The sequence below is a fragment of the Tursiops truncatus genome, chromosome 10, assembly GCF_011762595.2.
Source record: "Tursiops truncatus isolate mTurTru1 chromosome 10, mTurTru1.mat.Y, whole genome shotgun sequence".
NCBI lineage: Eukaryota > Metazoa > Chordata > Mammalia > Artiodactyla > Delphinidae > Tursiops > Tursiops truncatus.
The window spans coordinates 70,705,784-70,724,224 of NC_047043.1; the positions used below are offsets into that span (position 1 = coordinate 70,705,784).

General features: G+C 41.5%; 1 protein-coding gene across 3 annotated transcripts in view; it reads right to left on the minus strand.

Moving 5' to 3' along the window:
- ARHGEF3 (Rho guanine nucleotide exchange factor 3) overlaps positions 1-18,441 on the minus strand; it is a 305,882-nt gene that overhangs the window by 131,432 nt on the left and 156,009 nt on the right. For all 3 annotated transcript variants that reach the window (XM_019947655.3, XM_019947656.3, XM_073811254.1), the window contains one exon: positions 9,363-9,425. In XM_019947655.3, the coding sequence (XP_019803214.2) occupies positions 9,363-9,425 (63 nt within the window). The remainder of the gene's footprint in view (positions 1-9,362; positions 9,426-18,441) is intronic.

The following is an 18,441-nucleotide window of genomic DNA, read 5'->3' on the forward strand; positions in this document are numbered from 1 at the left end:
TAAAAAACTAAAAATAGAACTACCATATGACCCAGAAATCCCACTACATAATTCAAAGAGTCATGGACTACAATGTTCACTGCAGCTCTATTTACAATAGCCAGGACATGGAAGCAACCTAAGTGTCCATCGACAGATGAATGGATAAAGAAGATGTGGCACATATATACAATGGAATATTACTCAGCCATAAAAAGAAATGAAATTGAGTTATTTGTAGTGCGGTGGATGGACCTAGAGTCTGTCATACAGAGTGAAGTAAGTCAGAAAGAGAAAAATACTGTATGCTAACACATATATATGGAATCTAAAAAAAGTTTTAAAAATCGTTGTGACGAACCTATGGGCATGACAGCAATAAAGACACAGATGTAGAGAATGGACTTGAGGACATGGGGTGTGGGAAGGTTAAGCTGGGATGAAGTGAGAGAGTGGCATGGACATACATACACTACCATATGTAAAATAGATAGCTAGTGGGAAGCAGCCACATAGCACAGGGAGATCAGCTCGGTGCTTTGTGACCACCTAGAAGTCTGGGATAGGGAGTGTGGGAGGAAGACGCAAGATCGATGAGATATTGGGATATATGTATATGTATAGCTGATTCACTTTGTTATAAAGCAGAAACTAACACACCATTGTAAAGCAATTATACTCCAATAAAGATGTTAAAAAAATAAATAAATAAGAAGGCAAAAAGAAATAAATAAACACATAAATAAATAAATAAATGAAGCCTATATGATGGAGACAAAATAAGTTTCCCTCTCCACTAATTTTCACAGCCTGTTCAGATCTGCATTTGGTAACAGGTTGGTTTTTAATTGTTTGCACAAGAAGATGAACTGTAAAATGGTAATTTAATATTATTCACACTAACATTAAAATAGGAAGTGTCCACAGGTACTTTTTTGCATCTACCTTACTACTTGCTCTGGAATATGAGGATGGTCATTGTTTGTAACTGGGAAATATTGGAAACAACAAAAATGTTCCTCAATGGAGAATCACGTTAAAATAAACTATGACCCATTTGTCTTATGCAAAAAGAAGCAGCAGCTAATACAATGAGACATATCCTTCACTAGGCGAATGGATAAATAAACATGGTATATCCATACAATGGAATATTATTGCCGTGATTAAAAAAAAAAGAAATGAGTTCTCAAGCCACAAAAAGACATGGAGGAAACTTAATGGATATTACTGCATGAAAAAGCCAGTCTGAAAAGGCTACATACTGTATAACATTCTGGAAAAGGAAAAAAGATCAGTGGTTGCCAGGGGCTGGGAAGAGGAGGAGATGAATATGCAAGGCACAGGGCATCTTTAGGGCAGTAAAACTATTCTGTAAGATACCATAATGGTGGATATATCATCACACATTTGTCAAACCCACAGAACGCACAACACTGAGTGAACCCTAATGTAAACTATGGACTGTGGGTAATAATGATGTGTCTATGTAAGTTCATCAGTTGTCACAATGTACCACTTTGGTAGGGGATGTCAATATTACGGGGAGACTGTGCACATGTGGGGGCAGAGGCTATGTGGAAATTCTTTGTACTTTCTGCTTAACTTTGCTGTGAACCTAAAACTGTTCTTAAAAAATAGACAATTTAAAAGAAAAAAAAAGCAAATTGCAAAGTAAAACTAAAAATGACAACACATATCTTTACAAAGCCATCACAAGCTAATTTTTATAGCTGTATCCATCTATATATCTAAATATATTTAAATATCTGGGAGGAGACTAAATTGATAACCATGATTATACCTAAGAAGGTAAGTGGGACCGTGGATGGTTAAGGGGCAGTCAGCTCTATCTCTGTTGTCTGATTTTTTTTAATTATGCAAATATATATGCAGTGTTGCTTGTGTAATTAAAAATAATTTCTTTTTCTTTTAAAAATACTCACTTTATAACTTACGATAAAGTATTCAAAAGTAAATTACAGGGCTTCCCCGGTGGCACAGTGGTTAAGAATCCTCCTGCCAATGCAGGGGACATAGGTTCGAGTCCTGGTCCGGGAAGATCCCACATGCTGCGGAACAACTAGGCCCATGCACCGCAACTACTGAGCCTGCACTCTAGAGCCCACGAGCCACAACTACTGAGCCTACGTGCCACAACTACTGAAGCCAGCGTGCCTAGAGCCTGTGCTCTGCAACAAGAGAAGCCACCGCAATGAGAAGCCTGCGCACCGCAACCAAGGGTAGCCCCTGCTCACCGCAACTAGAAAAAGTCTGAGTACAGCGATGAAGACCCAACGTAGCAAAAAAAAAATAATAATTAAATAAATTTTTTTAAAAAGTAAATTACAGACATCATGACAATCTAAATACTTCAGTATTCATCTTTTAAAAATAAGAACATTTTTCTACCCTAAAATTATTTTCCAACAGCAGAAAAAGCACAAAAGATCTTCTACTAAACTATTGGGGTGATTTAAGTCATCTAGTTCAAAAAGCCAAGCTGGTCTCAAAGGAAAATATAAACACCAAGTATAGAGAATTGATTTAACGGTTATTGCAAGGTCTTCCTAAAAACATTATCATCATTATCACCATCCCTTGCTTTTATATAGTGTTTTACATTCCCCCTTTTAACACACTAACAACCTTGTATATAACAGGTCAAATCGATTATATTTTTTAAAAATTTTAGACATTTGAATTACTAAAGTAATACAATACAAAGCTTATCGTAACAGATTGAGTATCTTAAACAGGGATTCTTAATCTAAAATCTTCCAGAGTCCATGGATTCAATTCAGTGAGCTTGGATGGAAAAAAACACATCTTCAGTTTTACTAACAAGCAAAATGTAGCATTTCCTTCCAAGCATGAGTGGAGACCACAAATCACAGAAGCATTAGCAGACCTGTGACTTTGTCACCATGGAAATCACTATGTTTTCAAATCACAGTGTGGATGGCGTGGGTATTTCAAAATATCATTTACTCTTATCATCTCATGGAAGGTATATTAGTTATTAGATTTGTTGTCAGATCGATCTTGTTACTTAATGCATTAATTAAGAAGCACACATGCAACTCTTACCACAAATTTGTTTTAAAATATTTTGATAACTGTATTTCAGTACAACTGGGTTTTGTTCTAATCTTATGTATTTTAATTTAAGCACATATAAATAGTCTCGAGGGTGGGAAGGTTCATAGGTTTCACAACATGCGAAAGGTTAAGAACCCCTGGAACTCAACCACCCCTTCCTATAATCCCATTCTCCCAACGTAACCACTATCCACAATGTACTGTATGTTCTTCCATGCTTATTCTTTCATGGGGACAAATATATATATAAATCTAGAGGCATAATTTACATAGTAATGCGCTCTGTAATTGTGTTTTACACTTATATTTTGTAATATATTTACAAGTCTCTATATAATTTGGTCATTCATGCTGTTTCCAGCTATTGGCTATTATTTTAAAATGCTGTAATAAAACTCCTCATATACATCTCTTTATATCCTGGTGTTTTTTTTTTAATTTCATAATCAGTTCTATGTATGGGACACTGGTACCAACAATAAACACCCTCAAATTTAACCATAAAATCAATTTTGTATTATGAAATCAACAGCAACAATAGCTAGTATGTTTTGTGCTTACCCAGGGGCCAGGTACTAAGTGCTTTACATGAATTAACTCATTTTAATCCTTACAACTCCAAGGCAAGGCACTGCTACGACTTCAGTTTATAGGTGAGGAAATTGAGGTACAGATTGATGTGTAGTCTCTAAGCTCCAAAGTTTTTAATTCTGATAACAAATTCAAACAAATAGGTATTCTCAGAACGCAGGAACCCTCAATAATCATGGGCCCCATCGGGGTCACTGAAGGGGAGCAATAAACGATGATGGACACTTTGTTACATCATTAACTTCTGAGAGTGTGTTCTGAAGCTCCTTGGAATTTTTTTGTCACTGTGCTTTTCAAGAGGTGGATCAAAGAGAAAAGACCACAGTGAGTACACAGCGAAATGATTACAGTCCACAACCTTATCAATTAGGCCAAAGGCATGATAAAATGTGCCTGTGTCAACAATAAGCACATCTGCCATCAGAGATTTGGGTTGGGACTCAACATAGGGTCTCCACTACCTTAGGCCCAAATAATTTCGTAGGCAGCAAGGGCAGATCATAAATCCCAAATAGAAAAAATGCCATCAGGTTAAACACAGGTATGCGCTACTGACAACCTAGTCTCAGGGGCAGGCCTGGTCTCCTCGGCGATAAGAGCATTATTAAAATCTCCCACATAATTCATCAAGACCTCACGCTGGCCAGGGCAAGGCTAATCTCCCCAGTTAGCAAGTTCCAGGACAGACCAAGAGAAACAAAACCACAGAAATGGTATCTTTTTTAATTATCTGGACTCTGCTGAGCAGAGATAATATAATCCTGCTGCTGTTCCATGTCTAGTTTAACATATCCTAGCAATGTAATGTCATTTAGCTTCATCAAGACAGGAAAGCTTCCCCCTCTATCAGTATATCAACTCTTGCGCTTTGAGCGTCCATATAACAGGGTAAGTAACTGGAAAGCACAGGCAAGGCCTGGGCTCTGCCAGGGGCAACAGAAGGGGCTCCTCCTAAAGAGGGGGTGTAAGCAAATGTCCCATATAAAGTTACACTTAGCAAGGGACCAGCAATACAGTTGCAAGAGTGATGTGGGAGAGAAAACTGAAAACAATCCCCCATTCTGAGTTTCCGTACAAGACACTCAGCTGCTCTGAACTGCATTTCCACCTGTCACTGCCAGAAGGGGTATAAACCTGTTCACAGGTTTAAAAAAGATTAATTCCTTTTTAGCCAGGAATTTTATATTTTATCCTGATAAAAGATCACACAAAGATATTCTTGGATGCCCAACAGTGTTATTTATAATAGTGAAAAATTGTAACTTATTTAAATATCCACGGAAGGACTGGTTAAATAAATCTGATGCATCCATTTGACAAAGTATGGTTATTTAAAATAATGTTCTTGAAGAATATTTCAGGATGTGGTGACGCGATCTCAATACAGTAAATGGAAAATACAGGAATAAATTAATATGTGTTATGATATCAATTTCTTAAAATTGTGTGCTTATATAAACTTTAAAAGTCGGTTGAAAATATATGTGTCATTTAGGGATACATGTACGTAGCAAGTTTATAGACAGGGAAGGTAACAATAAACATTAAACTCAGCAGAGAAAGGGGTTTACAAGGGCCTGTGGCGTTGTTGTTAAGGGCATATTTCTTGGTAGCTACATGGAATTTTACATTATCCTTTATACCATTTTGTATGTCTGCAATATTTCATAATGAAAAAGTTTTAAGTGAGTGTGTGTATAATGTCAGGAAGGTGATACATCAAAATGTAGCCAACTACTTTTGAGGTGAGAGTATCAGTGAATTCTATTGTTCACATTTTCCAAATTTTCTACAGAGAACACATATTCCTTTTTATCTTTTACGTTGTCTCTTCACGGGAAACTATTTTTACTCCCACACCAAAACTCATATGTTTTTTGATAAAGGATGCTTGGTGCTAAGCAGTGCCCTGCGTCAGGGGCACACCTGGCTCCTCTGCCAAGGGCCTTTCTTGAGGGAACATGAAACCCAGCTCTTCCCTCAGGCATCTCTCACTCACTAGAATTTAAACTGGAAAAGTGCTGTGGGGGAAGCGATGTCCCTGAAACCATCCCACTCATATCCTCTGATGTGAGAGGAGATTTGTAGGCGGCTGCTGGGAGCACTCTCCACTCAGCAAGTTGTTTTCAAAAGTACTCAAAAATATAGTTTGCTTTTTTTTTTTTTCCCCCTGGAATAGTTTGCGTTCTATCCTGCCAGGAAGCTGGGGGCTCAGCCAGCGGATTGGATAAAGTGGTGGGAAAAAATAGACACCAATTATATTGTCAACTAGTGTGGACTCTGCAGCCGCAATTCATTTTTCGCCAAGTGCTGGAGGTGGAGGGTGGGATAATAATTCTGTGGAGATACGTCACCATGCCTTAAGACCCTTCCAATTTCCTTTTTAAGAGGAACTCCTAACGTGGGGTCTTGGCTGGGCTCCCTGGGGCCCATGACGTCACACATCAATCCTGTAAAATTTTCTGGAGCCCAGTGCTATCACCAGATTCTCAAAAGAGTCCATAACACCCCCCACCCCAAACAATTGAGGATCCCTGTTCTGTAAAGATAAGCTCTTTCCTTAGCTAACCCACTCCTGTTTGGTCTCTAAGCCCAAGTTCAATAGGAGGTTGCAGAGGAGTTTAGAAGGAAAACTCCCTTCCAGGTACCTATCAGAATTGTCATCTGACGCTTTAAAATAAAGCAAGATGTTAATGGGAATGTTTGGTGTTATCATCACTCAGACACCTACATATGCTTTTTAATCAAAGGGGGAAAGTTTCTGTGCTAACATTTCCCAACTTTATGTCACAGATATAGTTCTTTAAGGGGGGTATGTGTGTTGAATTCCACATACACATTAGGAAGGCTCACTGGTTTTTTGGTTTTTGTTTTGTTGTTGTTAAAATTCATCAACCAATAAGTATTTACCAAGAGCTCACTGTGCAGCATGGGGCTAGGACTCAATGGAAACCTGACCATGATCCCCCAAAGACCCCTGTCCCCCATCTAGCAACTTCTTGTTCAAAGCACACATATGGTGAACATCTTTCCACTTATTAAGTGGAATCAAAATTGAGCGTTACTAATATTACTTTCCCAAACCCTCACATCCTCCAGTATGAGTCATCCATTGGAACCCACCTTTTTTTCAGATACTTTCCACTATACATAGAAACAGGCTCAAAACAACTCTTCATTAATGCTGCTGGTTAGTTAAGGGACCGTGACTACCGAATATCACCATTTAAAAGCACCTTTAGGGAGACTACAAAGCCATTTATCTATTAGAGAAGTTAATTTATTGGACTCAGATATTTATTTAGACATTGTAGCCTTTATGGCTACAATCTTCTCGTGAGTGGTTCCACCCACTACTTCATTCAATTCAAGTCATCTCTACTGAGTGCCTGTTAGGTGCAAGGCACTGAAAATTAGTGACATTCCCTCCATGGCTACATTTGGATATGTCACACATCCTGTCATCTTCATACAGCTTGGACTGTCAGTAAAACTGCAAAACACCATTTTTCATGTCCTCCAACAACTTCTAGGATTCTTCTAAGTTTTATAATGATTATAATACTATGTGACAATATTTGGAGGAAACTCTGCCCCAGTTCTGGAATCTATTTGCCAAGATTCAGGAAAAATGTCATGCAAATCAGAAAGGAGTTTGGCCATAGCTGACTCCTTGAGCACAAAGGCAGACTTCTTTTCCATAAAAGTGTCTTAACTGTGACAAAACATGATATGAGATGGTTAGAGAGACAGAGGGAGAGAGAGAGAGAGAAGGACAGAGAGAGGGAGAGAAAAAGAGAGAGAGAAATACCTTCTGCAGCTGCATAAGGAGAAAAGACATCAAATTATTCATTACATGAGCTTAGATGACTTTGACGAGAAGGCAAGGTCATGGATGCCAATCAGCACAAAAACCATATCACAACAAGTGGTTGCAAATAATCCTTTCATATAAGAGAGTTTAGTGGTTCTTTGAATAAAGCTTCTAGAGACATGTTTCCCTGAAAAATAAACATAGTTGAGGAAAAGTGTATAATAGGCATGATCTTAGAAATGACCTAGATTAAGATCTTATTAAATCACTACACCTCCCTGGGTTTCTAGTTCTTCATTTTCAAAGTGAGGGGATTGGACAACATGATGGCTAAGGGCTCTATATATTCTGAACATCAATGATTCTAATAATTGCCACAAAATTGAAAACATTCAAACACCAAAAAGTTGTTGCCAATAAGGGAAGTTCCAAAGACTTCACTTGTCAACAATAAAACATTCAGTGAGTAAAGTAAAACCCAGAAGACCATCATCTTTTTTGTCCTGTTGCCATGGCAACCTAATAACTGGTCCAACTCCATCAACCTGATGGTCTAAACACTGGAACAAACACCATATGGTAAAATAAAGATGTGCAAGTACATTAATGCTAGTTCAGGCTCACTCCATGATGGCTGTTTGCATCACAGAAAACTCTGCCACAATTAAAAATAACTAAGAGAGCACTGTTATATTGGTAAATAAATGTCATCAGATGAGACCCCAATAATCTGCGTTCAATGAAGTTTCAAATTTTCACAATGGTTTTAGAAGACTTGATCTCAAATCTATCTTTTTAACAGATGAGGCCCAGAGAGAGAAAGTGACTTCCAAGGTTACATCATTAGTTACAGGCACAGCCAGGACAACGACCCAGTTTTTAATTCTTAGCATAGAAGCCTCATCTCACAACAATGACTTTTGTGGCCTCTGTAGAGGAGAAAGACCAGGGCCTAATGTTAGATGGATACACTGTGCACAATGATTAAACTTCAAGGGAGTGTGAAAGATGAATAGACATGGGGAGCCTAGGGAGGGTTCCCCCAGCCCCTGGATGATGGGAGCATCAGAAGCTCAGGTAGGCTTCTCAATCGTGTCAGTAGGGAGACAAGGAGGCCATGCAAAGAAAGCTACTAAAATTAAGCATCCAAGGATGTGGGCCTGAAAAATCCAAGAAAGCTTTTAACCTCAATCATCACTAGCACACAACTACCAAGTCACTTAAACATCTCTTGCAAACTTCTGCTTTTAAAGGAAAACACAATGAGGTTAACATTTGGTGGGTGCCTAGTATGTACCAGGCAATGTGCTTGGTAGTCTCACTTTTATTGTTTTGTTTGATCCTCTCAACAATCCTGTTAGGTTAAGTCTTCTCCAGATGAGGAAACAGAGGTGAGGATAGGGGTCACACAATTGTTAAGTATAGAATCTTGATTCAAACTAAGAGCTGTTGAATCCAAAGCCACTCCCTCAGCCATGTTGCCAGAGACTTCTTCTGGCCTTTGAGCCACCAGATGCCTGAATTGGGCCAACCTGCCAACTTCCCCCAAAGGGGACAAACATCTGGTCCATCTTCTGGACCAAGCCTCTAACATGGCACAGCAGCATTTATCTAGATTCTACACAGATGTACTGACTTCATAATTCATTTTATGAGAGAAAAGACACAGGCAATAAACAGCTTGGCTTTGAAGTTTAAGTTGGCAACACAGCTTTCTCCAGTAAAATGAAATGTTTTTTTAAAGAGAGTTTCCTCCCAGGTTGCAACTTCCACAGTTGGATCCTGCAAGGCCACTTAAAGCACACAGCATATTAACAAATACATTCAGAGATGAAAAGTATTCTCATGGCAGGGACACAGGAAGGACTGTACTTACACTTATATCAAGACTGCAAAGGCTAATGGCATCTTCATCCTGGGCGCTCTGCTTCCGTTTTCGCTGTGAAACAAACGATAAAACAAAGTTCAAATGTAAACAAGGATTATGGCTTTAAGGAAAGAAAAAAATGCCATCAAATAGCACGTTATCCTTATCATTTCTACCATGTTATGCAAAACCTTTAACCAAGCTATGTAAATGAATAGTCCTAAGAAAGCCTAAGAAATTACGGGAAACTATTAAGCTCTAGGATAATTGGTTTGCATTATTGTTCTTATTCATGCTGCTACAGTTTGTTTCTCTTTAAATTTCTGGTTTTTTTCTAAATGTCTCTGTATATCAAGGCTTAGAAATTTTGACATAAAGTTCATATTTTTTTAACTTGGAAGAAGAGATTAGACTGGAAAGAAAATCTAATTCACTTAAAGATATTCCATTTTTAGAGCTGCTTTGTACTTGGGTAATTTAAATTTGTTCTAATCGTCCAGGGTGCTGATGTAGCACGGAACCAGAATGCTGGAAAGAACCTTAGACATCTTCTCCAACCTTCCTATGTTCTAGCCATAAACGCCAAGATTCAGAAAAGTCATTATTTGAACTGAAGAAAATTATATTTGAAATGAACTTATGACCAAGGAAGTCAATGAGGTTGGGTATGGAAAATACATTATCCTCTTTATAAAAAGAAAAGAAACTCCATCCATAGACACAATAAAGCTCTTCAAAGATACATTCACCTCTCTTCTATATCCCCAGCTTAATCAATCAGGCAAGTATTTCTCGAGTCCCTAAATTTGTGACTTGCTAAAGCTACCAAAGGACCAGAATTACTGGTATGAGGTTACAGTGGAATCCAGAGATATCTGGAGTCTTCAACCCCCAAAGAAGTCCACCATCTCCTCCTCTTCCTCCTCTATCAGATGATGAGTGTGAACACAGGCAGAGACTGGAAAGCAACCAGAGCTGTCCTTGTCTGTCTCACTAGAATTGTTCTATTATTTCTTCACATCAACAAAAATTTGTTGAGCATCTGTTATGTGCTAAGTCCTGTGTTTGCTCCCAGGAATGCCAAGATCAGCAACTTCCACAGTTAAGGAACTCACATTCATGTAGGCGACACAGACTCTGATGTGATTATAATGCAGTAAGATCCAGTTATCCTAGGGAAAGTCACTTCACTTGTCTGAGTCACCCTTTCTCAACTCTAAGGTGGAAGTGATAACATTAGCTTTTATTCTCTAAGGGGGAGGAGTAAATACAGTAATGCGTTTTAGAACTTAGCAGAGTGCCTGGTACATAGTAGGTGCTCAGAATGTGTGTTGGAGGACTCTGGAAGCACAGTGAGGGAGTAATTAGCTTGGTCTTAGTGGGATCTGGGGATATCTTCTTAGAGGAGAGGGCATTTGAATAGGTCTGAAGGATGAATAAGAGTTTGTCAGACACAGATGTGGAGGAGATTGGGGCCTCTTTTTCTGTCATTAGCTACATAGACATTTAAAATCCCAAAGGTGAACATGGTTCTATCCAGAGTATGGAATGCTAGATCCTATATATTATTCCACTTGAGCAGTGTAACAGTTTAGAGATCCAATGCCAGGAGCCAAGATCCTCAATCAGCCATTCTGAGACAGTGTCCAAGAATCTTCATTAACAAGTTCACCATGTGATTTTTAGGGAGTCAAATACTCTGCTCAGGGGCTCTGGGAGGAGAAGATGCTGAGAGCCGCTTGCCATTTTTGAGGATGCTTCATGTTTGTGTAGGGACATGACCCATACTGACTCATAATCCAGTTACAATTAAAAGCAGCACTGTGCTGTCTCTGAAGCCAAGTCACTGGCTTATATTTATATGGTGACTTTTGGAGGCATGTATGGCAAGGGATAGTTCCCATTCTATGGATAAATAAACTGAGGTCAGAAGAGATAAGCAATCTGTTCCAAGTTACATGGCTACAGTGTAACACTCTGAATCCAGGATTCTAATTCCTAGGGCAAAACCCTTTACACACACACACACACACACACACACACACACACACACACACACACACACACACACACACACACACACACACACACACACCATTTAAAGCATGCTTGGCAAATAGGTTACAACTCATTGGACATCCGGAAATGTCTGGTAGCATATGCCTAGAGTGCTGTACTGAGAAGGATTCCACAGCATAGCAAATGAGAGAAGGCTGCCATCAATTAGTAACATGTGCTGGGGTAGAAAAGTGGGGAACAGCTGCGTTGGTGACCTGCCGTCTGGGATAACCTGTACTTTTCCTAAGTCTGGCTTCTCTTGCCTTGAGAAGCTCCAGAATTATACCTGGAATCTTGGAAAATTCCATGAGAGGGCAGAGGCTCTGGGATGTTACCTGTAAAGTGGAAATAACGCCCACCAGGTCCGGCTGTCCTGAGGATCATAGATGATGTGTATATGGCACCTGGAATGAGGGCTGGCACATAGTAGGGGCACAATAAATGGTGCCTCCCATTACATAGTACCCAAACTGTAAGCTATAAAGATGAAAACCGCTACCTGGTATTGTCAGATTATGGAATTTTATGATGCTACAATTCCATTTCGAGTGCTCAATGATTTTGCCAACATGACATGTTAATAGTAGCCTGTTACCCCAAGAGGCCCACGCTGGTGAAGGAAAGGGGACACTAAGAGAGGCTCTTTCCCTCACGGGCACTCAGCTCTCTTGAGACCAACTCAATACATCACCCAGGGCTTGAGTGCAGCCTCCTAAGCACTAACCCCAGATGTTTCCAGGCACTCCAAGTGTCAAACCCAGGAGACAAAAGTCCTCGAGTGGCCTTTGAAATTAAACCACAGCCAGTTAATCTGGGATAGAATGATCTCCTTAAGAAACCCACATATTTTGTAAAATATAATCTGCATGGATTATCAAAGTGGATTTTCTTTTCAATTCCCATTACATCGGGTGGTGCTGATCGTGGCCAGCAACACAGAAGGAGCCTGAAGTTTAAACTTTGGGCCCAGGCAAACATTTCACAGTGTCACTTAGTTTTTGCTCATTCGCTCTATGTTTACCGAGCACCTCTGATGTGCAGGGCCCTGCTCTGGGTCCCGGGATCCAGCAGTGAACAAGCCAGGCATGCTCCCTGCCCTCTAATTGGGAATAAAAAGAAAACAAAATAATTACAGGTTGTGATCTCTGCTGTGAATGAGTCAGATAATATGCTGAGACAGAGACTAGCAGGGGAGACCCGCTTTACAGAGATACTTTAATTTTTTGTTTTCTGGTTTTTGGTTGACCTTCTAATGAGATGTAAGCACATGAAGGCAGGATACAGTCTGTCATGATCACATTCCCAGAACCCAGTACAGTACCTGGCACCTAGCCAACTCCCCCAGAAGAGTATTTCTTGATTTTTGTTGTTGTTGATGTTGATGCCCTTGGCCCTGCTCCCTCTTTTAATTAATAAATTAATTTATTTATTTTTGGTGGTACGCAGGTCTCTCACTGCTGTGGCCTCTCCCGTGGCAGAGCACAGGCTCCGGATGCGCAGGCTCAACGGCCATGGCTCACGGGCCCAGCCACTCCGCGGCATGTGGGATCTTCCCGGACCGGGGCACGAACCCGTGTCCCCTGCATCGGCAGGCGGACTCTCAACCACTGAGCCACCAGGGGAGCCCCCTGCTCCCTTTGAGAAGCTTGTCTTCCTTACCAATTACCCAACTTCAGGGAGGGGGGCACAGGGAGAAGGAATGGAGGAAACCAAACAGGCACCCACTCTGCCAGCCCAGCACAGCCCTTCCTCTGTACATCAGAAGCCATGGACAGATGACCTGGGGGAGTTCCTAGACAGGAAGGACACTGTGTGTGAAACACCTGCATTTACATACTTGGTTTCATGGGTTCTCAGGCTATTTGAAGACCCACAGACCCACCATGTTATTCTTGTCAAATTTACTGAAGTGAATGCACAGTCCACTTCCCTTTCAACCATGAAAAACAAAGCGCCTTGGGTGAGCTCAGTGACTGTGCTGTAGTCTGGGCTCTCTGATTTGGGCACATAACTTTAAACCCCAGTGCCCAGTGCTGAGCAGTAGGTCAATGAATAATTTCTGAATGAGTGACTAAAAAAAGAATAAATAAAGGAGGCCAGTGTTCTTGAGGTGACACCCTCCCCTTCCGCTAACCACCTGGCTGCCAAAATTAAATCAAAACCTCAAAAGCGAAGATCACTGAAGGCTGAAATTCTTCAACCTCAAATTTCCTTGGAGACTCAAAACATACAAGTTCAAGCTACGATTTTTGCTTTTCAAATAAGAGAGTTTTTCCTTACCAGCAGGGGAATTTATTTTCCTTAAAATATATAGACACGTTAAAAAAAAATTACAGCTGTTCAGACATTGGTCCAAGTGGGATACTGTGATTTCCACTCCTCCTATGAGAAGGAATGTCTGTTCAAGGGTGAGGCACACCCATGACTAGCCAGCATCCATGCACTGCCCTGAACAACAAACAGCATTAGCACTCAGCCTCTGTGCTTTAGGAGCAAGGAATCCAGGATTGATAATACCTCGACTGAAATGAAACAGCCTGCTGAACCAAACCATAAATGAACTTAACGGGCACCTGAACCCTTTGTCTAAACACCTATCTGAGGCAGGGAGGAAAGGCAGTTACAGAGGGACTGTATGGGAACAAAGGGTGCGAGTGTACCATCTGATTCCTTAGCCCCCTGGGTTTAATATTTGATGGAGACACTTTCTAGAAGTGCTTAGGTGCTGGAAAAACCTTCTCATGCTTCTTGGATCAAAAAACAACCAGGAGGCTCTTTGTTAATTTGCAACAGGGCAAAGTCTTCTGTGTATGTGGATATGAGTTCTGATGGAGATACAGGTATCTCTGGATGGATGAGGTGGACTCTGTCTGAGACTCATTACTGGTGACACCATGCACTTTCACGATGCATCATTGTTCTCCAGGCCACTCTATGACTATATCCTTTTAGGCTTGCCTACCTCCTGATAGCGCAAGGCAGACATCTAAATCTCATCAGTGGGACTTCCCTGGTGGCACAGTGGTTAAGAATCCACCTGCCAATGCAGGGGACATGGGTCCGATCCCTGGTCCGGGAAGATCCCACATGCCATGAGGCAACTAAGCCCGCACACCACAAGTATTGAGCCTGTGCTCTAGAGCCCATGAGCCACAACTACTGAAGCCCGTGCTCCACAAAAAGAGAAGCCACCACAATGAGAAGCCCGCGCACCGCAACAAAGAGCAGCCCTAGCCCACTGCAACTAGAGAAAGCCCGTGAGCAGCAATGAAGACCCTATGCAGACAAAAATAAAAAATTAAATTTAAAAATAAATAAATCTCATTAGTAAATGGTCCGGGAACAATTACTTTTTCTGTGGTTCTGGGTAAGGTTCTCTGCAAAGAGAACTGACCCTACCTGTCCTCAGCTGATGGATTTGCAGAAGAGCTGGCCCTGGGTCCAAACCTATCCTTATTCCTACTAGGCTCAGGTTCCATTCCCTCTAGACCTAGATCTCGGGATCCTTTGAGTTTGTTTTGTTTTGTTTTGTTTTGCTTTTTTGCGGTACGCGGGCCTCTCACTGTTGTGGTCTCTCCCGTTGCGGAGCATAGACTCCGGATGCGCAGGCTCAGCGGCCATGGCTCACGGGCCCAGCTGCTGCGTGGCACGCAGGATCCTCCCGGACCGGGGCACGAACCGGTGTCCCCTGCATCGGCAGGCGGACCCTCAACCACTGCGCCACCAGGGAAGCCCTCCTTTGAGGTTTTGAGTCTTAGAATCAAAGGTGAATTACCTTCCAATATACAGGTGGAGGGAAGTGGATGCTGGAACTGGGTGTCTGCTATGAGTCAAGCACTGTGCTCACTGTTTAAAGGACTGTTCCTTTTTAGCTTCTCCTTAGCCCAGCCTAAGTAAGCATGGTGGTGTTCATTTGTACAGAGAAGAACACTGAAGCCTAGGAAGGCTTTAGTGACTTGCTCACGGTCACAAAATCAGTAAATGCTGGAGAGGGAAGTTTTCTCTACGCCAGCCTGGTTCCTGGTTCCCTGGTATCCCACTGATCCTCCTGCCATCCAGTGCTATTTCTTTTTTAATATTGTTTTAAAACAAAGTGTGTTTTACTTAAATTAATACAATAAATAGTATAAAATAAATTTAAATATTTATTTAAAACAATGTGTGTCTTACAACAATATAAAAAGGCTCACAAGGCAGTTACTACATACCTCAAAGAAATAAAGAGCTTAAACAAGACAGATCTGAGCTCAGAATCCAGCTCGATCATTTCTCCTTGGTGTGACCTTGGGCAAGTTGCTCTCTATCCCTTCATTCACTCACAAATATTTATCTAGGATCTACTACGTGCCAGGCAGGTTCCAGGTGTGTGAGATATGTAAGTGTCTATAAAATATTTCTGTAAACTTTGATTTCTTCATCATAGGGTTATTTGAAGGATTAAAGCAGAAAAAATATTTAGAACAGGGCCGGGCATATGGCAAGAGATTAAAAAATAATTATTATTGCTACCGTGGTTATTACCATAATTACTATTACTACTATTGTCACTGCTGCTTTGTAGTTACGTTGAGAGGCAGGCAAGGGGCGGGGGTGGTATTAGAGATGGGGGATCCTGCAGGATGATGGATAAGAGACTTGGGATGCAGCCTGACCCTCCTCTAGCTACCCACATCACACAGGGTTATAAATGGATGCTCTCTGGATACCTTCAGTCACGTTTGCAGTGTGTTGTTCCCACTTCTGAAACAAAGACAGGGCAAGTGCAAGGCCTGACTTAATTTTAAATGGCTGAGATTGAATTGATTAGTGTCGGAACAGCCCTGTGATTTAATCACAGGGCTTTTCTATTTAATAACCAAGTGACCAGAGCAGCAAAAATGCACTGATGGAGAGAGTGCAGCTCCTGACTTGACAGCAAATGGCCCCTGATTAGTCATTTGTAATTATTAAATTCAAACCAGATCTCAAACCTTTCTGATTTATCTCTGCTGGCAAACAGCTTTGGTGGTTTCAGAGGCTTTGATGAGGGCTTTCATCTGCGCCTTCTTTAGGGAGACATTAGCAAAAGGATTTTGTGTTCTTGTACTTGCCCTTAGCTGGAACTTGACTCACTAAACTCATGCTCGAGCAGGGACAGGATCCACATTTCATCTCTCCTCTGTCTCAGCTTCAGGGCTGAGTAAGAGAACTGAGAGGGACCCCCTGCTCCATTTTTAATACCTTAGGTTTTTTTTGTTTTGTTTTGTTTTTTTGCGGTACGTGGGCCTCTCACTGTTGCGGCCTCTCCCGCTGCGGAGCACAAGCTCCAGACGCACAGGCTCAGCGGCCATGGCTCACGGGCCCAGCCGCTCCGCGGCACGTGGGATCTTCGCGGACCAGGGCACGAACCCGTGTCCCCTGCATTGGCAGGCGGACTCTCAACCACTGCACCACCAGGGAAGCCCAATACCTTAGTTTTAAAATATCCTCCCTTTTCCAGCATCCAGGAACCATGATCCTTTTTTCTAGACTCTTCAATGTGCTTACGGGGTAGAAAACCTGGAAATCATGGTGTTCTCTGAGCTGCTGGTAAATAAATCTTAACTAACATAATATGCAATTTTGTGCTCAGATGCCATTAACTGTGGTTTAAAGATGCTAGCTGGGCTCTAAGGTTATATTTTTGGGTTCACGTCCTCATCATGCCACTTATTTGTTATAGAAACTTAAGCACATCACTTCGCCTCTCTGAACCTCAGTTTCCTTGTCTATATAATAACTAAGGTTATTGTGAGAGTTAAATAGATCACAATGCCTGGCACACAGTAACATCTCAGTATTAGCTATCGCTACTAGTAGCAGCAATAACAGCAGTAACAGCAAGTGAGAGCAGGGAAAAGAACATGGAGAAAATTCCTCTAATGTATAAAAGTGTACCCATTAACTTGATTTTGGCAGATCAGGAAAAGCCCCAATGATTGCTTTTCGCCACAGAACACCTGGCCTTTAGCTTGTTGGGAAGCAGAGGTGAGGTCACCTTGGCCAAGGAAAGGTCTCTGTCTCCCATGGGAAGGAAAAGATGCTCAACCAGGCAGGTCAGAGGCCGGGGAGACCCAGCCAGCCTGCCAGTGCCACCACCAGCCCTGAAATCAACAGCAGCCAGATTCACTCTCATCCCACAAACATTTACAAACCACTTTTCCCTCTAAGACACTCAAGGCCAGGGGAGCAGTAGAGAAGACAGAAAACTTGTCTGTCCAGGGCAGAGCACTGGCAAGTAGATTTTCCAGAATGACTGCTCCAGAAAAACTCCATTATGGACACTCATCTGAAGTGGGAAAGGGGGCTCATCTTCACAAAGGTTTCCAACAATGGAATCTGACAAGAAGCACAAAATCTAATTAAACAGAGCACTTTTTTTCTAAGCCTTCTAATAATTACTATTATTTTACATTGTTTTCTTCCAATCTCAGGCGCACTGAACTGGATTAATCACAATCCTTGGTTCATAACACACTATTATCACTGGTGCTTCCCTGGCCCTCCTTTATTTGCTAATTCACTTATTTTTACCAGCATAATGAACTCTTATTTATTAAAATTATTCCCATACAGAACTGTCTGAGGCTCCGGACGCGCAGGCTCAGCGGCCATGGCTCACGGGCCCAGCCGCTCCACAGCATGTGGGATCCTCCCAGACCGGGGCACGAACCCTTGTCCCCCGTATCAGCAAGCGGACTCCCAACCACTGTGCCACCAGGGAAGCCCACTATCACTTTTTATTTGGTGCTATCATATACTTATATACCCTAAGCATGTGTACATATATACACACACACACACACACACACACACACACACACACACACACACACACACACCCCATTATAGGCTATCTAGGTACTGGGACAACTGCCCAGTGTGCCCAGAAGGCACACCTAAAGTTTTTTAAAATAGATGCATAAAGGTAGATTGGAATTGGAGGCATCAGAATGAATTCATGGTTATACATACACACATATTCGTGCAATGACACCCTAGTAGCAATGAA